This window comes from Balearica regulorum, chromosome 26 (genome assembly GCF_011004875.1).
Source record: "Balearica regulorum gibbericeps isolate bBalReg1 chromosome 26, bBalReg1.pri, whole genome shotgun sequence".
In the NCBI taxonomy this organism is placed as follows: domain Eukaryota; kingdom Metazoa; phylum Chordata; class Aves; order Gruiformes; family Gruidae; genus Balearica; species Balearica regulorum.
Window position 1 is genome coordinate 4,794,997 of NC_046209.1, and position 24,711 is coordinate 4,819,707.

General features: G+C 52.6%; 1 protein-coding gene across 4 annotated transcripts in view; it reads left to right on the forward strand.

The window, feature by feature from the left end:
• FBN3 (fibrillin 3) overlaps nucleotides 1-24,711 on the forward strand; it is a 120,172-nt gene that overhangs the window by 80,978 nt on the left and 14,483 nt on the right. For all 4 annotated transcript variants that reach the window (XM_075776621.1, XM_010298257.2, XM_075776620.1 and 1 more), the window contains 29 exons: nucleotides 534-656; nucleotides 1,374-1,649; nucleotides 2,038-2,091; nucleotides 4,498-4,623; nucleotides 4,992-5,117; nucleotides 5,982-6,101; nucleotides 6,884-7,021; nucleotides 7,102-7,152; nucleotides 8,435-8,560; nucleotides 9,218-9,445; nucleotides 9,593-9,718; nucleotides 10,037-10,165; nucleotides 14,676-14,801; nucleotides 15,135-15,260; nucleotides 15,643-15,765; nucleotides 16,071-16,196; nucleotides 16,339-16,464; nucleotides 16,886-17,008; nucleotides 17,745-17,867; nucleotides 18,244-18,369; nucleotides 18,801-18,923; nucleotides 19,344-19,466; nucleotides 20,245-20,406; nucleotides 20,915-20,983; nucleotides 21,289-21,414; nucleotides 21,666-21,791; nucleotides 22,294-22,443; nucleotides 23,053-23,124; nucleotides 24,213-24,338. In XM_075776621.1, the coding sequence (XP_075632736.1) occupies nucleotides 534-656; nucleotides 1,374-1,649; nucleotides 2,038-2,091; nucleotides 4,498-4,623; nucleotides 4,992-5,117; nucleotides 5,982-6,101; nucleotides 6,884-7,021; nucleotides 7,102-7,152; nucleotides 8,435-8,560; nucleotides 9,218-9,445; nucleotides 9,593-9,718; nucleotides 10,037-10,165; nucleotides 14,676-14,801; nucleotides 15,135-15,260; nucleotides 15,643-15,765; nucleotides 16,071-16,196; nucleotides 16,339-16,464; nucleotides 16,886-17,008; nucleotides 17,745-17,867; nucleotides 18,244-18,369; nucleotides 18,801-18,923; nucleotides 19,344-19,466; nucleotides 20,245-20,406; nucleotides 20,915-20,983; nucleotides 21,289-21,414; nucleotides 21,666-21,791; nucleotides 22,294-22,443; nucleotides 23,053-23,124; nucleotides 24,213-24,338 (3,699 nt within the window). The remainder of the gene's footprint in view (nucleotides 1-533; nucleotides 657-1,373; nucleotides 1,650-2,037; nucleotides 2,092-4,497; nucleotides 4,624-4,991; nucleotides 5,118-5,981; nucleotides 6,102-6,883; nucleotides 7,022-7,101; nucleotides 7,153-8,434; nucleotides 8,561-9,217; nucleotides 9,446-9,592; nucleotides 9,719-10,036; nucleotides 10,166-14,675; nucleotides 14,802-15,134; nucleotides 15,261-15,642; nucleotides 15,766-16,070; nucleotides 16,197-16,338; nucleotides 16,465-16,885; nucleotides 17,009-17,744; nucleotides 17,868-18,243; nucleotides 18,370-18,800; nucleotides 18,924-19,343; nucleotides 19,467-20,244; nucleotides 20,407-20,914; nucleotides 20,984-21,288; nucleotides 21,415-21,665; nucleotides 21,792-22,293; nucleotides 22,444-23,052; nucleotides 23,125-24,212; nucleotides 24,339-24,711) is intronic.

The following is a 24,711-nucleotide window of genomic DNA, read 5'->3' on the forward strand; positions in this document are numbered from 1 at the left end:
AGCTGAGACTATGTCCTTCTGGGGGACTGGTGGGTTTTTTTAATCTGTGCTGTACTCCCTTTATCTTGGGCAGACGCTGCTAGGGCAGAGTGCATCTCAAAATGAGATGAGAGGATACAGTTGCACTGAAATAAGAAGACGCTTTTATAAGGGTGCTAATGCTCCTGGAGTGCTCCTGTAGGTTTTTGGGTCCAGGAGCGTGAGCAGGGCTGGGTCCAAAAGCAGGACATTCTCCATCACCCTGAGAGCTGGTGTCCATCACCCTGGAGCCATTCTCTGTCACCCTGGTCACGCAGCAGCCAGTGTCTGAGTCCTGCTGTGAGCTGCAGCAGCTGCCCAGGGTACCAAGAGCAGCAGGGACACAGCAGAACAGCTCTCACCAGGAGAAGCAGTGGGAACTCTGCCTTGAGGATCAGCACCCACTGCCATAGGAGCAATTTGCCCATGAGATGGGGGACAGAGAGTTTTTGAGCACAGGAGAGTCTTGCTGCAGCTCTCAGGCTCAGCTCGTGTTTTCTGTTTGTCCTCCTCAGATCATGATGAATGTGCCACGACCAACATGTGCCTCAACGGGATGTGTATCAATGAGGACGGCAGCTTCAAATGTATCTGCAAGCCTGGTTTTGTGCTGGCTCCCAACGGGCGGTACTGTGTTGGTGCGTATGTCCCCAAGCTTGGTCTCTGCCCTCTTCCCAGCCTGAAATCACCTTTTCTGGGGACTTATGATGTGTCTGAGGCCAAGGGGAGCTGAGAAAAACCAAGGCTGTTTCCAGGCATCTCCTGCTTTGCCACCAGAAATTACCCCCTTGCAGCAGAATGGGCAGAAGAGAGAATGTTCTCACACCTCCACTACTTCGGCACAAATTGGAGCTTAAATCCTCTTTCTGAAGGAGGTTAAGCAGGGCTGTAAAGGTCTGTATGGCCAACGTGAGCTGGCAGCAGTCATCTCCACAGCTTCCCCAGCCTCTACAGTCCATTCCACTGCAGTTTGTGTGCCACCTCCCAAAGCCGGGAATGTTAGGATGTGAAGGCAGAGGGGAGAAAGGAGGGAGAGGGGAATATAACATTTCTTTGATATGCTGCTGTGACACAGGGTGAATTCTCTGGGTCGTTGCCCCGTTCACAGAGCAGAGACCAGACCCTGCTACTCTGAGAAGGGGCTGGGTCTCAGGAGACTGAAGAAGCCCAGATACCTGTTCCTTCCTTTGAACCATCAGGGACAGCCAGCAGGGCATGCAGGGGATGTGATGCTCTAAACAGCATCTCTAGTTCCCTCTTAGTCTCCAAGTCTCCCTGAAAACTAGTCCGAGCCTCTGTCTGTGTGTCCTGCTGCCTGTGGGTAGGTAACAGCCAGTTTGTGCTTCCTCTTTCAGACATCGACGAGTGTGAGACGCCAGGAATCTGTATGAATGGCTGGTGCATTAACACAGAGGGCTCCTTCCGCTGCGAGTGCCTCGGGGGGCTGGCTATCGGGGTGGATGGACGAGTCTGTGTGGACACCCACATGCGGAGCACCTGCTACGGAGGCATTAAAAAGGGCACGTGCGCTCGTCCCTTCCCAGGAGCAGTCACCAAGTCTGAGTGCTGCTGTGCTAACCCAGACCATGGCTTCGGAGAGCCCTGCCAACCCTGTCCAGCCAAAAACTCCGGTGAGCTCCTCTTCCATCTGAGTTTGCAAAAAGCCTGGAAGGTGCTCAGAGACATTCTGGGTCCCTGACGGGTCCCTGTGGTGGCCTCAGCAGCTTGCAGTGACATGGGAAAGCCATAAGCAGGGGAGAAGGGATGCCATGCAGTCAACAAATTTAGGTTAGATCTACAAATCTGATGCTGATCTCATTGCAGGGATTCTCAGTGTGGGACTACTAACTGCGAGTATCAGCTCTAAAATACACATTGCATGAGTATAAGCAGACACTGCTTGAAGCCCACAGATGACATTCTAACAAAAACCTGATAAATCCAGCGTTACCCAGAACTAATGTCACTGTGCGTGAACTGTCTAGAAAAGCTAACGGCTCTGTTGTGCTTTCTACACAGCTGAATTCCAGGCTCTCTGCAGCAGCGGGATCGGAATAACAGCTGATGGCAGAGGTATGTGCATCCCCTGTACCAGATTCTAGACACCAGATTCCAATGTCACTCTCAGCTCTTCCTTTCAGCTGCTTTTAACAGAGTGTGCATGCATCTGCGTGACTGTGGGAGCGCGTGTCACGAGAGACTCGGCACTGCGGAGGGTGTGCTGGGGAGTTAGCACGTTACGCCCATGTACGTGAGAGCTGTTTGCAAATAAGCACAGGGTAGCTTGGGTGGGTGTAAGCGCGTGCAAGAACCTACCTCTGTGTTAGTGGGTGTCTGTGGGTGGGACGTGAGCTTGGGCACGGGGGGAGAGGGGTGCTGTGTGTCTCTTCTCCTCCCTGAAGCACCCCAAGTTAATGTTGAGCAAGCATCCCTGAGGACTGTGTATTGAATCAAGCGGTTGATTCCTGGCACCCTATGGGAACTATGTTTCTGGGGATGTACATGCAGAGTTTGGCTTGACTCCCTGCTTTGATGGGAATGAAGAGCGTGACCAATTGCATCCTCTTGCTTCTTTCCCTCCTCTGTCCTCCAGCTTCTTGGTCACGGGAGAAGGGGGTTCACAATCTCCCAGGGAGAGGGAGGTGATAAGCGCGTGTTGGGACGTGGTGCCAAGGGGCTGCTTTGAATTAGACAGCTATGCAAGAGGTCAGGCAGGCGGCTGCGCTGCCAGCCCTGGGCAGTGCTTGGATCAGCAGGAAGAGCACAAAGCAGCCAGATAGCTACGGCCTTTCAAAACTTTCCAAATGGGAGTGAGCCAGAGGCAAAACCCTGGTGACTTCTTGGGCGTCCTTCCAGGGCACCGTGTCTTGGCCAAAGTCAGTCTCAGGCTAACGATAAGACACTTTCTAGCAAGAAGCTAATGTCAGACATGCTCTGGTCAGCCCATCGCTGCCCGCAGCCAGGACTGCATGCGCTTCTGCGCTCTCCAGGGCTGCATTTCCCTGGGGGTGTAACTGAACTCCAACTGTGTGGAGACAAAGGCCAGCAGTGTCTGGAAGCCCTGGTCTGGGCTGCTTGCCATCTGGCACTATGGCACTGCGAGGACACTGCTGTACAAACACAAACCTGCCTTGTTCTGTGGGGAGGGTGGTTCTCACCATGGTAAAATCTCTTTGCCTGGGCACCAGAGCTTTGCTCCAAAAAAGGCAGTGAGATGATGCTGATGCAGAGGAAGAGATGCTGCCCACCTGACTGCCACCCTTCTGGGTTACTGTCCACATGCACTGGGCACTTGGTGCTGTTGATGGGGGGGGGTGCAGGCAGGAGGTGGGTGATGGCAGAGATGCCCACGGCTCTACCTGCCAGATGTCCTGCAGACCTGAGCCCAACCACCGTGCTTATGGGCAGCAGGAGCTGTGGTACCCACCGCACGTTGCTGCAGAACCATCCAAAAATCTCTCGGTTTGAAGGCAAGTTTGTCCAAGGCACTTTGCAAGTCTTTGAAGCTGAGGTTTTGACATCCTGCAGAACTTGGCCCCTGTCCCAGGCCCTGCCCTCACCCAAACATAACACTCCCCTCTGTCCCTGCCCCACCACCACCACCACCACACGTTCTCCACGGCAGAGGCCACATGTCCTCGCTTCTCTCTTTCCAGGCTGCTCAAGTTACTTTCAGACAGTTCTTTATGTCAGCAATAGGGAAAGGAAATTTACTTTGGCCTGATCAGGACTTCTTCCAGCCTGGCAGCAGTATGGTCAGGGAGCCTGTGCAAGCTCTCAGCTTGGGGACCATGGCCGGGCTGGGAGTTACAGGGACTTTGCCATCGGAAGGGCTTTGCTGTGACCATCTAGCCATGGACAGGACCCTCTGCCAGCCCGGCTGCCCACAGCCTGCTTTCCAGTATGTTTGAGTACTCCTTGCCCTGTCCTGCCGCCAGCAGTGGTCCCCTATGGTAGGGCTCTATATGCACAGACAGGTTGTCCACCATGCTCTGCCCTTACCCAGTTGGCCCCAGCAATCTGCTCACAGCACCTTACAAACAGTTTCCTCCTCCCACCTCTTACAGTAGGAGGGAAAATTAAATGGTCTGACCTGAGTACCTGGGATAAAGATACTGCAAAGAGACTCAGGAATGTAACAGAAGGACCCAAGAGTCCTTGATATGGAACCGAGTCTGGGCTTGTCTCAACTCCTTGTCCAGTTCTCTCCTCCTGAGCTCAGACCCCTATGCTAGATCAGCTGGGTATCCCCAGGACAAAGATGCCCAGCTCCACAGCACCAGAAGGAGAAGAACAAGGCTCCCCAGGACCTACTGGGTCAAACCAGGAGGGTAGGTAGAACAGGAAGGAGGGATTTCTGCTGAGGGGTGTGCCAGCTGGCTATTGACACCAAGGAGACATGAAGAATTAGGGGATGGAAAAGTTTTCTGTATTTGCATTTACTGCGGTCCATCTAATTTGACTTCTTTCCCTGTGCAGACATCAATGAATGTGCCCTCAACCCAGACATCTGCCCCAACGGCATGTGCGAGAACCTGCGTGGGAGCTACCGCTGTATCTGCAACCTGGGCTACGAGTCAGATCCCACGGGCAAGAACTGTGTGGGTGAGTTCAGGGCAGCCCGGGCTCAGGGTGGCGCAGGGAACCAGGAGCCCAGTGCTGGTGGGGAAGGGGTGGCACGCACTCAGCGTGTGAGGCTGGGAGCCTGATGCAGACCTCCAGGAGCCTGAGGTGTTACGGCAGCTGATGCCCTTGAGCATTGTCCCCACTCAGGGCTGCCTTGTCCACATGGAAGAGCACAAGTTGCTCTGAGAGGAACTAGGCATACGTGATTTAACATACTTTCCGCGTTGTATTACTTTGAGGATGGTACTGCCTTTCTGTGCCTCAGGCTGCCAGGGCTCTGTAGGGCTGGCAGATAGAAGAGTGGACACTGGCATTGTAGATCAGAAACCCCATGTCTCTGCCCACAGATGTTGATGAATGCACTGTCAATCGCTTGCTGTGTGACAACGGACTGTGCCGCAACACACCTGGCAGCTACACCTGCACTTGCCCCAAGGGCTTTGTCTTCAGGACAGAGACAGATACCTGTGAAGGTAATGTGACTCTGAAGGCAATGGAGAACATTTCCACAAGATGTAAAGAGTGAACTATGGCTTGAGGTGCTGCCTGAAAGGGAGATCAAGGTCTAACATGTCTTTGGTTCCCTTTTGACTGCGGTGGTTTGAACTGGAGAAGGTCCAAGCTTTGGGTTTGTGGGTTTGGGTTTGTTGGGGTTTTTTTTTCCCCTAAGGGGAAATTTCACACTTCATTCAAAATAGTGGACATCCAAACTCAGAACATCTGGGCTTTTCAGTGGCTGAAAACCAGACCAATTTCCTCCAGGCCCCCAAAATTTTAGCTAAAACCTGACCAAAATTGCAAGTTTGGGGGATTTGATTGAAAGCTTACAGTTTGGAGTGGGGGAAATTGTTTCCTGACCACAAAGTCCTCAGTCATTTGAGAACTGACACTTTGCACATAAATGTCTGTACAGAAAAGCAGATTTTTTTCTCTAAAAAGAAGATGACAAATGCAAATGCTGTGTAGCCTCACATCTGGTTCAGACAGGTACATGAAGGCCATATTCAGCACTGTGGCTGCTCCCATCTTAGCCAAGAGCAGCCCTGAGCGAGTGGGTCCGTCATTCTGCAGTAGTTGCACCACCCAGCCTCTATCCATCTGTTCCCTCAGTCCTGAAGAAGCTAATTCCATGGTGTCTGCTATCCATGCCCATCCCTTTCAGGATAGTGCATACTTGAGTTGTACATGTGGGACTCCTATGACCTGGACTGGTGATCCTCTGAACAGTTGAAAGACTCCCTTCTTCATGTTCCTTGCTTCTCATCTCCCCCCGTCTCTGGCCCAGAACCCTGGGTCCCATGGCACTCCCTATGGTGACAGTCCTTTTCTTCCCACAGATATCAATGAGTGCACCTCTAACCCTTGTGTGAACGGTGTCTGCAGGAACAACGCCGGCTCCTTTGCTTGCGAGTGCTCCCCAGGCAGCAAGCTGGACCCCAGTGGCACCATCTGTGTAGGTAAGGATGTGACCTTCTGCAGGCAGTAGGTGTTATCAGTGCCCATCATCACCCCTTGCTGTTCATCTGAAGCAAGTCCCGTGTTCCCGGCTCAGGGATGGGGATCCTTTGACACCTCTCTTTCTCACCTAGCGTTTCCTTGGTTGTTGGTAACAATTAATGTCTCTCTTCGCATCCAGGGAGCCTGAAAAGCTGCAACCTCAGGCAGTGCTCTGAGCAGTGTGTGGCAGGCACAGAAATCCCCAACTGTGCTGCAGCAAGACAAAGCACAGGCATGGGGTCCCAGGAGATCCTGCAGGGCATCGGGATGGTGGGTTCTCACCAGATGGGTTTGTAGTGAGCTGACATTAAGGCACATCAAGGTGAAGTAGATCCCTTCTCATCAAGATGATGAGAAGGTGCCCACTTCCCACTCCTAGATGGTCAGAGCCTTGTGAAGCATCATGGGGCAGCTGGAGAGAAAGGACTATTTCTGTCCGGAAGAGGAGCAGGCTGCGACTAGGAAAAGGGCAGGACACAGAACTGGTGCAATAGCAGTTGTATCAGAGAGCACAGAAATGCTTCTCCACAGCATAGCAGTGGGACAGAGCTCTGGGGACCAGCACAGTTTGTGTCCGTGCTGCGAAGTGCTTGGCCCACAGCCTAAAAGATAATGCGACACCAGAGAGCAGGAGTCACATTGCATCTCAGGGATAGTTTTTCATAGCAGCCTGGCTGCCATGAAGCTGGGAACCTCCACCAAGGAGCAGGTCTTCACTCATACCTTGTCTTTGCCCCTGTAGACAGCATGAAAGGGACGTGCTGGCTGAACATCCAGGATGGGCGTTGTGAGGTGAACATCAACGGGGCCACGCTGAAATCGGAGTGCTGTGCTACACTGGGGGCAGCGTGGGGCAGCCCCTGCGAGCGCTGTGAGATCGGTAAGGCTCTGCTTGGCACAGACATCAGGAAGGCAGGAGGCAGTCCATCTCTTTGCTGATGTTCCTCTGTTTTCTTGCAGATACTGCCTGTCCCCGGGGATATGCTAGGATGAAGGGGGTCACATGTGAAGGTAAGGTGCTGCAGGACACAGAAGACTTTTTTTTTTTTTCATTGGGAACATGGTCATTGTTTGTTTGTTGCTATCCTGCATCTTTGAGTCTGGTGGAGGATCTAGACTTTTGGCCCTTTGTTGGCCTGTCTCCAGTATGTCCATCTCTCTGTCATACAGAGGAGCCCAGAACTGGACACGGTACTCCAGTTGTGGCCTCACCAGTGCTGAGTAGCGGGGAAGGATCACCTCCCTTGACCTGCTGGCAGCACTCCTAATACAGCCCAGGATACCATTAGCCTTCTTTGCAGCAAGGGCACATTGCTGCCTCACGTTCAACTTGGTGTCTGCCAGGACCCCTAGGTCCTTTTCTGCCAAGCTGCTTTCCAGCTGAGTGACCCCAGGAAATATGGGTGCATGGAGTTGATACTCCCCAGGTGCAGGACTTTGCACTTCTCCTTGTTGAACTGCATGAGGTTCCTGGCAGCCCATTTCTCCAGCCTACCAAGGTCCCTCTGGATGGCAGCATGACCTTCTGGTGTATCAGCCACTCCTCCCAGTTTTGTATCATCAGCAAATTTGCTGAGGACACACTTTACCCCATCATCCAGATAACTAGTGAAGATGTTAAACAGGATTGGACCCAATATTGACCCCTGGGGTACACAGCTAGTTGCTGGCCTCCAAGTAGACTTTATGCCACTGAACACCATTCTCTGGGGCCAGTCATTCAGCCAATTTTCATTCTACTTCACTGTCTGCTTGTCCAGCCTGCACAACACCTTGTCTATGAAGATCTTAGGAAAGACAGTGTTGAAGACCTTACTGAAGGCTAGGCAGACAATACCCACAGTTCTTCCCTCGTCTACTGGGCCAGTCATTTCATCATAGAATTTTATCAAACTCGTCAATCATGGCTTCCCCTTGGTCAATCCATAATGACTACTACTGATGACTTTTCTTGTCATTCATGTGCCTGGAAATGGGTTTCCAGGTTAGCCACTCCATCAGCAGTACTCATGATCGTGAGTCCTGGTGCTGCTCTGCCAGCGCTGTGCCGACTATGGACTGTGCAACAGGACCACCCTGTCGTTTCTGACGAGGCTTTGCAATACAGCCTCCTTCCAAAAGTGTCTGGGCATGGTGGTGCATGGAGCATGTGTTTTTGCATCATGACAAGTTGCCAGTTTTAGTCTGGTGGGCAGCTCTGGGCTCCTCCCACCTCCTCCAGTAGCCCCTCAAGGCCATACTGGGCTTGGCCATGTGCCACTCTCATGCCTGTCTCTTGCTTTTGTACCTACAGATGTGAATGAGTGCGAGGTCTTCCCTGGTGTCTGCCCAAACGGACGCTGTGTGAACACGGCTGGCTCCTTTCGGTGCGAGTGTCCAGAAGGATTGACCCTTGATGGCACTGCTAGGACATGTGTGGGTAAGGAAACCTCATCTGACCCAGACCCTAGTTTCTGTTCAGCCCTGTGTAGAGAGGTCCACATGCAGCAGTCTTGGGAACTGAGTGATGACACATCATACCTGATAGGGGCTGCCAAACCCAGAAGCCTAAGACATGGCTGCCACAGCTTCATGTCTGCAGGTCCAGCCCATAGTACAATCATTCTCCTTGGGCGGACTTTAGGGCTAGCCAATTCTGTGTGCTCCATCTTCAAGGGTCCACTGCTTCTGATCATCATGGGCTCTTTGTGTTTACAGGCATTAGACTTTAAGTAGGTAACCTAAATGGTTAATGACGCAACCCAGCAGCCCTGAAACAACTCCTGGCTGCTTTCTGGGCACACAGTAACAAACCTCTGTCCTTCATAGGGGCCATCTGCACTACTAACTGCACCATGGAGGGTCCGTCCTCTGGCCCTGTTGCCAACAGTCACAGACTGGCCATGTCCATACATCTCTCATAGCATCACAAAAAAGGTGGCCTCATCCAAATGGCCCGTACCTGGACATTGTTTGGAGGATGTCCCAGCCAAAGCTGTTCCAGAAACGTTGCTAACTATGTCATAGAAAATTGTATCTCTGGTTTTACCAGAGGTTAGGTGCTGCAGGCAAGGGTTCAGCTCTGCTCTCTCACCAGACGTACGTGTGGAACAGTGCTACATGAAGTGGGATGAAGATGAATGCACAGAACCTCTGCCAGGCAAGTACCGGATCGACATGTGCTGCTGTTCTGTGGGCTCAGCCTGGGGCATCGATTGTGAAGAATGTCCCAAGATTGGCTCCAGCGAGTACAAGGCCATCTGCCCGAGGGGACCCGGCTTTGCAAACCGAGGAGACGTGCTTTCAGGAAGGCCCTTCTACAAAGGTGAGAAAAAACAACGCAGCTGCTCAGCGTGGGCTGTGCTCAGCCCATCTCAGCTACAGCCCAAGGAACCCGCTGCCTGCCCTGGGACTCTAGGTTCATTGCAGACATCCCCTCCCTGAAACACCGCTGTTCTGCCTTCACCCACAGATGTGAATGAATGTAAGGTCTTCTCTGGCCTGTGCACTCATGGGACCTGCCGAAACACCATTGGCAGCTTCAGGTGTCTCTGTGGCAATGGCTTTGCTTTGGATGCTGAGGAAAGGAACTGCACAGGTAAGGGAAGAGTAGCCCCACTCCGGGCCACTTTTGCTCATCTTGCTGCCTTGCCTGCCTTGTGGGATGCTTCACATGATGGTGGTACCCGGAGGAGTCATGGGTCCTCTTGCTTGTGGGATGAAGGATCAGTCCTGCGCCAGAGAGAAAGCTTAACTGCTGTCTCTCCCTTCAGGAAGAGGAGTTTCCTTGGTCTGCTGGGTCAGACTTGCCAGTCCTTGTTCACTGAATTTGATGTGCAGTATAGGCAGCACAGTGCCAGCTGTAGCGGTTCTTGTAGTCTGTCCTGCCTCCACTAGCTGGTCTTCATCCCCACAGACATCGATGAGTGCCGCATCTCACCAGACCTGTGTGGCCACGGCACCTGTGTCAACACGCCAGGCAGCTTTGAGTGCGAGTGCTTCGAAGGCTACGAGAGTGGCTTCATGATGATGAAGAACTGCATGGGTAAGTACTTGTCTCTGGGGAAAGGCAGCACCCTTACGCTTTTGCAACAGGGAAGAAAGTAGCTGGTGCCAGATCTGACAAAGGGCTTCGTGCCAAGCTGCTCTCTGGGTGTCTGGCTGTCCGGCTACCTGTCTGCCTGGCTCTCTGCTGGTATCAAGCCAAATCTCCTCATTGCCCTCTGGGGGAGTTGTGGGAGTCCCTACACTGCAGAGAGCCCCTGCAGCCTCTGCTCTCCCCCAGGGTTAGTGAGTCTTCTGCCTTACTTTGATTGCAGAGGCAGAGCTAGGCTGAAGGGCAGCACATGTGGAGGGAGGAAGCGCTGTGTGTGTAGCTGAGAGCACCATAGATGTAACCCTGGGAGGACAGCAAAGTATATGTGGGGTGAAGTCAGGGGTTCATGAGACACAGCACAGGCTCTCTAAGCTGGAGGACATAAAGGGAGGGGCCATGTCCCCAGCAAGGCTTGGGTTGAGCCCCAGACCCCTCCAGAGAAGGAGGGCAAAGAATTAGAGCTGTAGCCTCTGCCTCCTGGGATGGATGCTGTGCCTTACGTGGGCCAATGGCCCGTCAGTGATGGGCCCCATGCTGTCTCTGCTAGCAGTGCCCCAGGGCTCTGTACCACGGCGTAAAGGCAGACTGTGAAAAGGTGGCCAGAGTTGGGGCCAAAACTGGGAGCCTTCCCTCAGAGACCTCTACTTATGAGGACCTCCTGGAGCAGAGGCCAGCACCTGGGCTGGTGGTGCCCCGTGAGCTGGGGAAGGAGACTGGCAGCCCAGGCCAGCATCAGGGAGGACTCTGGGTATAGCGACAGGCCCGGGGGGAGCATCCTGGGCTCTTCCTGCCATGACACTCATGGGACATTGTTAGTCCTGCCCTGCCACCTCCTGGGCACCATTACTTCAGCTGTGGGAGCCCACAGGGGAGCCCACGCTGTGAACCCATGGGGCCGCCCACCATTTTTTCTCAAGTTCTTTCCCCAAAGAAATCTATACCCAAAGGGCATTTCCCTGCGATCCCACTGCGTTGTTGCCTTCCTTTTTTACATAAGACTAAGGCCTTGTATTTCCTTTTTCATCTTGTACTTGTACAACGTTCATTCTCCTTCATTTTGTACTCTTCCTTCACAAGGATCTTCCCTTGCACCAAACCTTGGCCACTAACCTTCCTCTTCTTTCAGCCACCAGCAGCCCTGGCATTGTCCCCCAGCTGGAATAGGGTCCATGCCTGGTATTTTCATTCCTGCTACATAGGGAGATGGCAACCTTTATCCTGGGGGTTGGCTAATACACAGTGGGGCTCTGCCAGGCCAGCAGCTTGAACTCAATGGCTGTGAGCTCTAATTCTCATGCACGCTTGGCTGTTTCCTTTGTGTGATGTCTCATCTCCTTCTACTTCTTTTCAGCCTCATGTTACCCATCTATTATTTATTCTGCCACTGATTATTTACATATCTACACTCTAAATGTATACCCATCTCCAGACATTATTAATATCATATGTTCAACCCTTACATTAAACTATGTATTTTCAAACACCATTGCAGAATGTTTCTCAACTTGCAGATATTTTTGTGTGGTACCCTATCCTAACCACAGTTATCTTCTTAACCTGCCCTAAATGCTGTCTCACATACCACATCAGTCATTTTAATCCAGTTGCATATAGCTTGGTCCCTTTTCTAGATAATATATGTTCCTTGCAAGCAGCTGTCAGTTATATCATCATTAGATCACTGCTGAGATTAGTAGATCTATTATTTCCCCTCCTAAATTAGGAGACATATTAAGCTTTGGTCTTACAGCACTACTTGGCCTCCTGCTGTCATTGCACATCCTACAGCCACGTGCCATTAAATGAAATGCCTCCACTGGCATGAGAACATGGAGATATCTCATACCTTGCTCAGCAAGAGGTTCATCATTTGACAGCTTGTGTCTCTTCTAGCCCTGAATCTTGCTGATTCATCCATTTTTTTTCTTGGGCTGCTTTCCACTGAATCTTTCCTAAAATGACTTTCAACCTGGTCTTACTTACATGTGATATCTAATCAACTGTAGCTGTTTCTGCACCTTTCCTTGGGATCAGATTCCACAGCAATGTCATACCAGCTTCAACCATTAATCAGGCCCCTGTCCAGTTCCCCAAACATTTGCACAGATCAAGTCCTTCATGAGAAGTTCTGGTAGACCATCTGCATTCTTCTACCCCACTCTATTTTCAGTTATAATTGCAAGGTTTCCCTTTCACCTGCCTATTTAATCGTCCTTTATCCTCAGATAATTCTTTACAGCTCCTCCCATCTGGCCAAAGCTTGGTTTTATTCTGTCAGATTCTCATCTGTTTTCGATTTAATAATTCTTGTTTGTAGCTTAAAAAAATCCCATCAATGACCTCAGTACCTCAGTTCGTCTCCAACAAGTCAGCCAGACTGTTGCTGTCCTTTAATTCCTGGCATACCATGTTCCTCTTCTCGGCTGTCTAGCCAGACTAACGTGTCTGACTGACCTAGTCCTAATATTCTGCTCTTTCTGCTTTGGCTTGGACTTTCAAACCACATCAATCTGTGGCATGATTCAATACCATTTATTTATTATTCATATTTGATTCTCTGTGTTCTTTAAAATGTATTACTGCCCTGCCACTGGCATAGTTTTCTGTCTTTTCTGTATAATTTGTAGCGTGGGTTACCACAGATCACACTGATCATCTTCCTCCTCCTCCTCCATTTCTGAGATATTGAGAATGCCGCAGTGCCCACTGATGGCCGACTAACTTTTTTCAGTAATGAGATTTCCAATATCTTTATATAAGGATGTTGTGTTTCATGTTCTTTTTTTAATGCTCACTATTATCTGCATGATTCCACCTTATCCTATTTTCTGGGTGACAGGGGATTGAGTCATTTCACCCCAAAGGGTGTTGTGACACTATGGCATTTACCGTGGTCAAGGATTAACTTCTTCCCACCTGCATTTGGCAAAAGAACTTGGCTTCAGCCTCATGAGGGAGGAATTCTTGCCAGCCCCTGGCAATAATCAATATCAGCACTCAGCCTGCATCCTGCAGTGCATTAGGAACAGTCTCCCACCACGGGATACTGGAGGCATGGGTCCTGTGGGACTGTTTGATAGGGGCCCGTCACTCCCATTGTCAGATGTATTGCAGTCTGCTTTTGCTGTAGATAAGCTGAAAATCTCAACAGAGTGTTTTATTCAAGTAAGGTGAAAGATTCTATTCTTAATTACAAGGTTGAAATCAGAAATATAAACATATGAGAAGAAAATGGGTTCTTTGAATATATCTGACATCACTCCCTTGGTCTGCTGTCACTAAGGGATTCTGGGGGGCTTTTTTTTTTTTTTTTTGCTCACTCAGTTCATTTCTCTTACACCCAATAGCTTTGAATTCTGAACACAGGTGTCTCAGAGTACAACTGTGGACAGATGAATCCTCTGAGCAGTTGCAGGGAGCCTCTCCTTTTCTGCCCTCTTACTGTCAGTGCAGGACATCTTGAGCCAATTCTAGGGGCATGCAAGAATGCAAAATCTTTTGAATCTATTCTGGGACCAAAATACAGATTCCCGTTTCCAAAGTTAGAGGATCAGATTCATCCAGCACTTGTCCTTCCAAAGAGTGTAACTTGCACTGTGAAACACCACAAGTATCACAAAGACTGTTACCTGGACAGTATCATGGTAGATCACAAAGGTCTTTCTCCAGGGGCCATGGATAATGAATCGATAACAACCTTCCCAGTTTTGATACTTGCAATGCTTCATCTCCTCCTTCTGTTGCTTTTAGTTTCTAGCCATCACCAGTGCACCATTCCAGTGGTTCCCTTGGTTGGTTGGGTTTTTTCAGTCTTGCATTTATACACTTTTCTATCACTTTTTAAAAAATTTTAATATCAGCAGCCTGGTTTCATCTATGTGTGGCTGGATCACATCTCTCCCACAGCAGTTTCTTCTATATCAGGAATTTCTCCAGTTCCTAAAAAAAGTCAATCCTTTTGTCCGTGTGTGATTTTTCTCAGAAATGTACAGACTATACCCTAGCCTTGTGTGTGATACTGGGACTACCCTAAAGGCTGTTACCAAGAAAGCCTTGTCTTCTACCAACCAAAATATACACTTTCCAAGGAACTCTTCCTCTGCTGATGGAACTCATGAAAATGTTCTAAGACAGGTGGGATGGAAACTAGGAACTATCCTTCTAGTCCTTGCCGGCTAATCTACGCAAAGCTAAAACTTTTTTCCTCCTGATGTTCCACTTTACGTTCTACTGAGGTCAAGGCAAGCGTTGCAATTTCCCAAAATGCGTGCTTCAACCATAAGTCCACTGGACTCACCAAAGCACTGGATTTGCTGCCCTGTTAATTTTGTGATGCCCCTCTGTTTTGGGATATATCTCTGGTGATGGGACTGTGGTATATAGCACCAGCACCACCACCCCATTATCCAGAAAACCCAGGTGAAGGGGACAATCCACTGCATTTTGTCATTTTCTGCAGATATCAATGAGTGTGAGAGAGACCCACTGCTGTGCCGAGGTGGGATCTGCATGAACACTGATGGCAGCTTTGAATGCATCTGCCCCCCTGGACATGAGTTGACCTCTGAAGGGAACACTTGCGTAGGTGAGACGATGGAAAGCTATGTTATGACCAGAGCTTCTTCAAGTGTAATGATACGGGGAAACTTGGATCTCATGCTGGGCACGTGGATCTCTCCTTCCAATCCCATGTGCGGGTAGAACACACTCATCCAGGGAAGACAGGTCATTCCCAGGGTTCCATTGCGTTTATGATGTCTGTTGTTCTACTTGCTGTTTACTGAAGACTGACCAAAGGGGCGATGACAAGTTCAGTCAGGAGACAGCACTAGGTGGGGGGTGCCCAGGGATGGGTACCAAATGATGCTCAACATGGCATCAGCACAGCTGGCTGCTCAAACTGTTTTTCCCACCACAGATATCAACGAATGCTCCCTTAGCGACAACCTGTGTCGTAACGGACGCTGCGTCAACGTCATTGGTACCTACCAGTGTGCATGTGATTCGGGCTTCCAGGCCACACTGGACAGGCAAGGCTGTGTCGGTGAGTGCTCCCCTTTGCCAAGGAGCTGCGCCACGATCCCAGTGCGCATCCAGAACCCTCCTGGCCTCATACCTCTTATAATGCTCGGGGGGGGTCTGAGGGCAATTTAGCACCAGGCAAGGGGGGAACCTCCTGGCTGAGCTACAGCCAGATCGGCGCTACTGGTACGGGGCAGTCGTCAGCTGTGAAACTATTGTAAGCTGCAAGTAGTTGGCAGAGAAGGCAAAAGGTGCTTTCTTCTGGCTGGGCGAGCTTTGTTTCCTCTTCAGCACCTCTCCCACCTCATCTCTGTTACTGGCACTGAGTCTGAGCAGCTCTGCTGCAAGGGACGTATCCCATCCCGCAGCCCGAGCAGCTGCCTGACGTCTCCCTTCTCCCCCAGACATTGATGAGTGCACCATAACCAACGGCGGCTGTGACACGCACTGCTCCAACTCGGAGGGCAGCTACGAATGCAGCTGCAGTGAAGGCTACGCATTGATGCCAGACAAGAGATCATGTGCAGGTGAGCGGTCAGCTTAGTTCTCGCAGGTGCTGCCCCAGGGACCTCTGTGTCCGTTGCCAGTCAGCCATAGTGTTGGCTTCAGGGTGAGGGGGTCTCATTTTTAAGTCACTTCCAGAGAGGTGATTTCCCTGGACAGATGTTTTTGCTTAGCACTGCAACGTCCAGCCCCTCATTTCAGGGTCCCTTAACTACATGATTTGGAGCAAAGTCCCTCCTGTGACTCCCTCCTACCCCCTCCCGCTCCCACAACACCCTTTCACTGGGTCTAATGTCTTCACTTCAGCAATGGTCTCCTCTCTCTCTAGATATTGATGAATGTGAGGATAATCCAGACATTTGTGATGGTGGGCAGTGTACTAACATCCCTGGGGAGTACCGCTGCCTCTGCTTCGATGGCTTCATGGCATCCCTGGACATGAAGACCTGTATTGGTGAGGACAAGGCTGTGCCCTGGGCACGTGGCAGCACCGCGTCAGGAGGCTGCTGTTGGAGGGAGGAAGGGAAACAGAGGGTTTCTCCAGAATCAGGTCATGGTTGTTGTGGTATTCCAAGCAAGTCCTTTTTCTCCTGCAGATGTGAATGAATGTGATCTCAACCCTAACATCTGCCTGCACGGCGAGTGCGAAAACACGAAGGGCTCCTTCATCTGCCACTGCCAGCTGGGCTACTTTGTCAAGAAGGGAACCACAGGCTGCACAGGTGGGAACTCACCAGACCTGGAGCTAGGGGTGCTGGTGGGAGCCCTCACAAACACCTTCTGCAGCTGCCATGGAGAGAACACCATCCCTGTACTGGGGGTGCTGTGGACACCTAGGGATGTGGTTGTGTGCTGGGAGCCCCTCCTGAGCAGGCAGGGATTGCCAGGAAGGCAGGAATTGACACTTTCCTAGTTTATAGACAAGCCAGGGGCCTGCCCTTCCTTTTGTCTTCCTCTTTCAGGGGTGAGCACAGATCAGCTCTTCAGCTGGAGGGTTCCCCAAAGCGCCTTGTTCCCATCCCCTGGGGTTCAGACTCCCAGGAGCCATTGGTACCCAGACCTGTTAGCAGGATTGTACCTGGCTGCCCCCTCCTCTCCTGGGGGAGCTGAGCTGTGTCAGCTCTGACGTCCTTCTTCCTGCAGACATTGATGAATGCGAGATCGGGGCTCACAACTGTGACATGCACGCTTCCTGTATCAACGTACCCGGGAGCTTCAAATGCAAGTGTCGCACAGGCTGGCTTGGAGATGGGCTGAAGTGCAATGGTGAGTTCTCCTCCCAGGAGAGGATGTTTGTCTGTCCAGGTGCTCTGTGGGCACCTGTGAAGGCTGGGCTTAGCTGACACCTGCACTTAAAATGCTCTTGAGCCCCAGGAGCCCTGTATGAGGATTTATGGAAGTGTGGAGAGATGTGGGTGTGTGACAGAGGGGAACTGCAGGTGTGGGTGTACAGGTGTTGCACTGTCAGGGTCTGCAACCGTGTCTGTGAAGCCACGAACGTGGGAGCGAGGGCATGTGGGATGTGGAGTGTGTGGCCATGGTGTTGAGATGAGTGTGGATGAACGTCATTGTCAGATTGGCGGTGTGGCTGTGTGGTGATGAGTGGGGGCATGGTGTGGTATGTGTGTAGGGATACGCAGGTGTGGGAGGTGTCTAGGGATGTGTTGGTGTGTGTATGGTGTGTGTATGTGAGTGCAGGGACTTACTGGCATGTGTGTGGTGTGTATGAAGGGATGTAAGGGTATGTGTATGCATACGTGTGGCTGAACTGGGGAGCTACTGGGAATGTGGGTAGGTGTGTGTGAAAGTGTCTCACTGCCATATTGTCTGTGTCAGCATTGCCAGGGGAGTGTCTCATGGCCACAGAGGCTCACAGAGATGTGGCTGGAGGCTGCAGGCTCCTGGGTCATTTGCGTGCCTCCCCCCGGGCCGTACCTTAGCTGCCCAGGCTTAGAGGAAAGGCCAGAGGCAAAACACTGACAAGGGTCTTCTCCCTGCCTAGATCTGGATGAGTGTGCAACTGAAGAGCACAAGTGTAACCTGAATGCCAACTGTGTCAACACACCAGGCTCCTACCGCTGTGCCTGCCGAGAAGGCTTCAACGGGGATGGCTTCTCTTGCTCAGGTGAGGCCCATAGACGCAACTGGCAGCAGGGACGTGGCTTGGGCATCCTGCTGGGACAGGGAGTCACCCCCTCTCAACCACCAGCCTGGCTCAGCACCTGGCTGCCTGGGGCTGGGGTTCCCCAAACTAGCTGTCCCCCAAAAGCCACTGCAGCCTGCCCTGCACCGCAGCCTGCTCACATACCTTCAGCAGAGATCCACCTTCTTCTCAGCAGGTGTTTGGGGAGGATCAAGGCAATGAGAAGGACTGCAGCCCCCTCCTCACAGCCTCCCAGCAGAGGGGTGGGAACAAGCTTGTGGGAATTTTCTGGGCAAGATGAGGGAAGCTTCCATCTTCAGGTGAACACCATGTTGGTCTCATGCTTGACTCTCTTTAGATGTGGACGAGTGTGCAGACAATGTGAACCTGTGTGAGAATGGACAGTGTCTCAATGCACCTGGGGGTTACCGCTGCGAGTGCGAGATGGGCTTCAATCCTACAGAGGACAGCAAGGCCTGCCAGGGTAAGTGCCCAGAGTTTTGACTGTTGCCTCACAAGATCCAGTGTCCACTTCCTTTCTGGCCTCGGTCTCTCCACTGCACTGTCCATTACTAAGCAAGACCCACCATCACCTGGCGGTGCAAGGCTCCTGAGGTGCCAGCTCTTCCACTTACAGGAGTTGGTCCCCAGCCTGCAGAGGGGCTGGGCTAAGCCAGGGATCCATGAAGGATGTGGACAATCAGCAAAACAGGGGTGAGGGGAAGGAACACACGCACAGCATGCCTGGTCCTGCTCACCCACGAGGTGGTATCCCATGGCACTAGAACTACCCTGAGCAGATGGGTCACCTGCAGCTGGGCTGTGCCTCTGCTTTGCGATGGGAGCAGGAGAGGCCTGCTGTCTTGGCCCTCACTCTTGCCAGATCCTGAGTACCCAGCTCTCCCTGTTTTGCAGACATTGATGAATGCACCTTCCAGAATATCTGTGTCTTTGGGACCTGCCAGAACCTGCCTGGGATGTTCCGCTGCGCCTGTGATGATGGCTATGAACTGGACAGGAGTGGAGGCAACTGCACAGGTATAGGACATTCACGGGGCTGTTGGATGAGGATCACTGCTCTGTGACCCGCTGGTGTGAGCTTGCCCCAACCATGACAGGGAGCAGCACTAGCAGTCTAAAGCCTTAAGTGTCCCTGGGTGCTGTGGTGATGTGTCTTTGCTCTTGGCAAGGCCTTGATGCTGCTGGAAGGTGGGCCTTCAGGAAGGAAGCTTGGTGTGGCTCTGCTCCTTTCTTCTTCCTCTGGGCAGGGTGGTGTGAGATAGGACAAGGCAAGGTCTGTTTCTGGAAGATCTTTGCCTACCATCACATGAAGAGCCTTAGAAACACCATGGTTGTGGGCATACACCCTGAATGCACAGTACAGAGCTTAGGGGTGGGGCTGTGGTTTCTGTGGCAGTCATCATCATTTTTTCAGTCTTCCTCTTCCCATCTTTTCAGACATCAATGAATGTGCAGACCCCGTGAACTGTATCAACGGCTTGTGTGTCAACACCCCTGGCAGCTACCTGTGCAACTGTCCACAGGACTTCGAGTTGAACCCCACTGGTGTGGGCTGTGTGGGTGAGTGGGGACCTATGTGGAGACCACACCTTCCATCCGAGATCTTGGTGGTTCTTCTTGGTGGTCCGTCATCACTGGAGCTGGCCACTACCAGAGACTGGGGTGGCTGACCACGATCCGCCCTGCCAAATACCTGGCTGTTTACAATGGACTTAACCCTGCAGCAGCAGAGTACCTACCTCCTGTGAAGCCTTGCCCACCTCGTGTCACTGGTGTGGGTGCTGTCCTGGTTGAAGCAACCTTAGTCCTTCAGCCTAAGCCACAGAGGCAGCAAAGTGCCATTGCAAATTGACACCGTAAGGAGGGAGAACTTGCCAGCGGAGGTGGCACTATGAGCAATGCCTGGGTAGCTCTGGAGCTGTTCTTCACTGTTTGTTTCTTGAAAGGCCCTGGGTTACTGGTAGCGTTATTTGGGTCATGCTTCCTAGCTATGCTGAAAACAGGCCACCATGCTATGACCTCTGTATGTGGCTTTTACCAGACTAGCTGGGCACGCTTTATTCTCCCCTGTCCTGCCGCGGGGAGAGTGAGCGAGCGGCTGCGTGGTGCTTAGTTGCCAGCCGGGGCTAAACCACGACAGGTTCCCAAAGTCATGAGCTTCAAGGACAGTCTGGATGTGATTTACTACAACACAGCTAGCTGACAGTGTGGCCATCTGGGACAGATCTGGGTCCTTATCCCTCTCCCTGTTTCTTGAGGCAATAGTGCCATTCATTCCTCCTGTGCACACAGGTCTTTACTGGAGAGGCTTTGCTCACCCGCTGCTGTCTTTGTGCAGATACACGTGTTGGGAACTGCTTCCTGGACACCCAGGATCGAGGAGATGGGGGGATCTCCTGCAGCGCAGAAATTGGAGTTGGGGTCACTCGGGCATCCTGCTGCTGCTCACTGGGTCGTGCATGGGGCAACCCCTGCGAGCTTTGTCCTCCGGCCAATACAAGTGAGTTGGGAAAATGTCTGGGGTGAACTTGGGCATGGGCCAGATGGGCAGTGCAGAGCAGAGCAGAGAGATGAGGCCACTTCCCTGTGGCTTCCCAGTTGAGGCTGGGGGTCCTGGGTCCGGGATATGCTCCCATCACGATGGAGCAAGGGAAGCTGAGGAAGCTGTCAGCGCAGGGCTAGACAGGTGGACTAGGGCAGGGGAGAGGTGAAGTGGGGTGGGGAAGATTAGGCTGGTGCTGGGGGGGTCCGGGTTGGGATCCTTTGTTCCTAGTCACAGTAGGCTGGGGGAGGGCAGTGGATGTGGAATAACCCCGATCAAGGGTGGGCAGGGAGACATAGGGTGGCTAAGTTGGCTTGGCATGTTTTGGGAGTCAGGCTGCTCCATCTGGATGACTGTCACCATCCTCATGGCCTATTTCTCCTGGGTTTCTCCTGGTTCTCCCTACCCTTCCTGTTTCATGGGAGCCCACTCAGCTCAGGATTCCCCTGACTGACTTTTTCCACAGCCGAGTACAAGACCTTGTGCCCTGGAGGAGAAGGTTTCCGGCCCAACCCCATCACCGTCATACTGGAAGGTAAGCCAACCTGGCCCCCGTGTCCCTTCACCAGGGCCTTGGGTGCTGGGGGAGCCCAGCACCATATGGACACTGTCTGCTGCGGTGCTGGGCTGGGAGGGGTGTCTGCTGAGCCCCTGATCAGAAAATGACAAACACCAAGTGAGTGCTCTACTCGGACGTGCTCTGGCCACCCAGCCGAGCCACTCGGGCACCAGCAAGGGCTGGAGGTGGTGGGATCAACCTGCCGGGGGTCCTGGGGTGAAGGCTCTGCCTGGGCTGCCGTGGCAGGCAGTGAACACCTCCTGGCTGCTCTCCCTCCTCAGATATCGACGAGTGCCAGGAGCTGCCGGGCCTCTGCCAGGGCGGCAACTGCGTGAACACTTTTGGCAGCTTCCAGTGTGAATGCCCCCTTGGCTACTACCTCAATGAGGACACACGCATCTGTGAAGGTAGCTGCACCATGGTGCCTGTGCTTGTCTGTGTACCTGGTGTCTATGGCAGACCCGTGTGTGTGCATGCATGTGTGCACGTGCGTGCAACAGAGTTGTACGTGTGTCTTGGCCACTCTAGGAGTGCCAGGACAGCCTGATCCCTGTGCCAGGCCCATCCGTACCTTGTTCCAAGCTTACTCCCAACCCCACGTCAGGTCCTTCTCTACCTGTGCCCAGTGCTTTGACCTCCAGTCTCCTTTATTCGGCAGATATTGATGAGTGCTCTGCTCACATTGGGATCTGCGGCCCTGGGACCTGCTACAACACCCTCGGCAACTACACCTGCGTGTGCCCCCCTGAGTACATGCAAGTCAACGGAGGAAATAACTGCATGGGTACGGCATGGTCCAAATCTGCGGGAAGGGGTCTGGCAGTGCCTGCCTGTGCGTGACCCCCGGGTTGTGCTGTGGACAGCACGGTGTGGGCAACGCAGCTGAGCAGACGGAGCAGAAGTGCTGGGAGCAGGGGCTGGGACTCAGGACACCTGAGTTCACCAGTGTCTCACCGCATCCCTGCCCCTACGCCATACGTGTTGTCTGTGCCAGAGGGGCTGACGCTTGCCCTGCCAGCAGTTATAGGGAGGGCGGCTGGCATGGGGCGGTGAGAGACCCAGCAGACCACTGTCATTGCCTGCTACAGGGCAGGACCCAATGCTCTCACTGGAGCGGGGCTGCAGCCCATTACTGCAGCCACTTTGTTGGGCTCCCTTGTGTGTCACCTGCAGTCCCTGAGCACCGGGACAGGACAGGGTGGCATGTCCCCAGCAATCAGTTCCCCGGGGCTGGCAGCACCCATTCCTGGGGCTGGCGCGAGACGCTGTCTGGGCTGCCTTTGCAGACATGAGGAAGAGCGTGTGCTATCGCAACTACAACGACACGTGTGAGAACGAGCTCTCCTTCAACATGACCAAGAAGATGTGCTGCTGCTCCTACAACATTGGCAAGGCCTGGAACAAGCCATGCGAGCCCTGCCCCACACCAGCCAGCCGTAAGTCAACCTTTCTGGAAGAACGTCTTGATACCGTGGCTGCCCCCTCACTTTTCTGGCGATCCCATGCACTTTGAGGCACAGACACTAACAAAATAGAGGAGGAGAAGGGAGAGCATCATGTCTGGCAGGCGGCACCTGTGGGTGAGAGCTGTGAGGACATGCATTGCACTAGAAGGACTCAGGGGACTGGGACAGTATCTGTGGAGAGGAGGTGATGTGCAGGCTGCGTGGGCAGGCAGTGGGTCTGGGCTGCGTGGGCAGGCTGGGCGTGGGTGGCAGCATTGCAGTGGGGGGTATGTGTCTGCAGTCTGTACCTGCACGTGAGGCACACAGACGCCACGTGTGTACATGCCTTTTATCGTGTGTGTATGTGCCCCGCAATGCACGGCGCTTGTGAGCCCTTTGCCTGGTGCCATACATGTTGTTGGGATTCCCCGCGTGCTGGCCTCTGCACCTCCTGGCCGAGCACCGTGCAGATCCGCCTCCTGCCTGTCAGACCCCACTCTCCACTCGCTCCAGCCATAGTTGACCCTTGTCTCTCTCGTCCCTCGCTGCACCCCACTCTGCCCGCCGGGCATGGCCATGACCTCAGTGTTCCTCTTCCAGCCGAGTACCAGATCCTGTGTGGGAACCAGGCCCCCGGGTTTATCATCGACATCCACACAGGAAAACCGATCGGTGAGTAGAGCCCCCATGCCCTGCGGAGCCAGCTCTGCTCTCTGCCCCTCTGCTCTCTTCCCATGGTGCTTGTGAGCTTGTTCCCTTCCCCTCCCTTAGTAAATTAATCCCTGAGCAGAGGAGATACAAGGGAAAGAGGTGGCAGACATGGCTGCAAGCAGCTGGCCAAGCCTTCAAGCCTATGTCCTGGGTGGCTGGGTTACTTGGACCTCCCCACACTTGCAATTGTGCCTTGGTTTCTGTCCCACCTGGAGAGACAGGTGGCCAATGACCACGGACAGTGGCCAGGTAGATCCAGACCTGTGATAGCCCTGGTGCTCACGCTGCCAGCAGCACCGGCCCTACAGCAGCAGGGCACTGCTGAGAGCCAAGGTTTCAGGTTTGTGTTTTGGTAGATGGAAACTCAGAGGAGCTGTTGAAGGTCCTGGGGTTTGTGGGCTGTCTACAGATGTTTTGCAGTCTTGAAAGATGGACTCGCTGGCAGGTCGTGAGACAAACATGTTAGTCAATCACTGCTTCACCTGGCCTTAGCAGTGCCAGCCAGAGGACTGAAGAGGAGGGAGATGAGTTCATCTTCTGCTCCCAGGAAGAAAGTGTGACAGAGGGTATCAGTGCAGGGCTGCAGGGCTGGTGGTGGATTGTGCTGGGCACAGCGACAGAGTCATGGACCCTGGTGCCATCTCAGTATTTCAGTGACCCCCCTGGACTCCCCATTTGCAGCCTGGTCCCAGAGCCTGAGCAGGTGTCCACGTTACTGCAGAGACACTCAAAGAAAACAAGGTTGATGTCCTGGGTGGGATCCCTCCCAACACATGCCATGCGGGCTCTGCCAGCAATCCCATGGCTCCTACAACTTGGAGTCTTGTGTGGCTCTGTTGTGTACCCAGACCTCTGCAGAGCGGCCCTAGCCTGGCATGTTCTGCAGGATCCACTGTCAATCTTCCAAGAGTTGCTGCACTGTTTGTCTGGTGGCCCTTTCCTGCCAGTCTTCTTTTTAGGATGAACAAGGGCAGCAATCTCCCAGCTACAGGGGTTGCTTTCCTCTCTGCTGCCGTCCTGGGATGCTGAGAGATGTTGTCTGTGTGCAGATATTGATGAGTGCAGTGAGATCCCTGCTATCTGCACGAACGGTGTCTGCATCAACCAAATCGGCAGCTTCAGATGCGAGTGTCCCATTGGATTCAGCTACAACAACATCTTGCTCATCTGCGAAGGTAAAGGGGCAGTCAGGACAACGCTGCCAAGGGTGCCCGGGAGGGTGGGGGTTCTCAGCGTGGCACTAGCATCTCCCCGCTTCATGAGGTGAGGGCTGTCAGCAGACACGGACAGAGGCCACATGTTCTCGGCCTTCTTGAAATCTTCATTTTCCGCATCAATGGTTGGACAAAAATTGCTGATTTTTCATTCATGTTCCTGTCTGATTTTTCCCTTCCTCTGTTTTTTGGGGTTTTTTAGAATAAGTTTGCAAATGTATTTCAAAGTTTTGAGTTGTAACTAAAATTCCCATTATTTTATTGCAAAGCAATAGAAAAAGGTTGAAAACTGACCATGATTGGAGCAAACCAAGAATTAAAATTCAGTTGACTC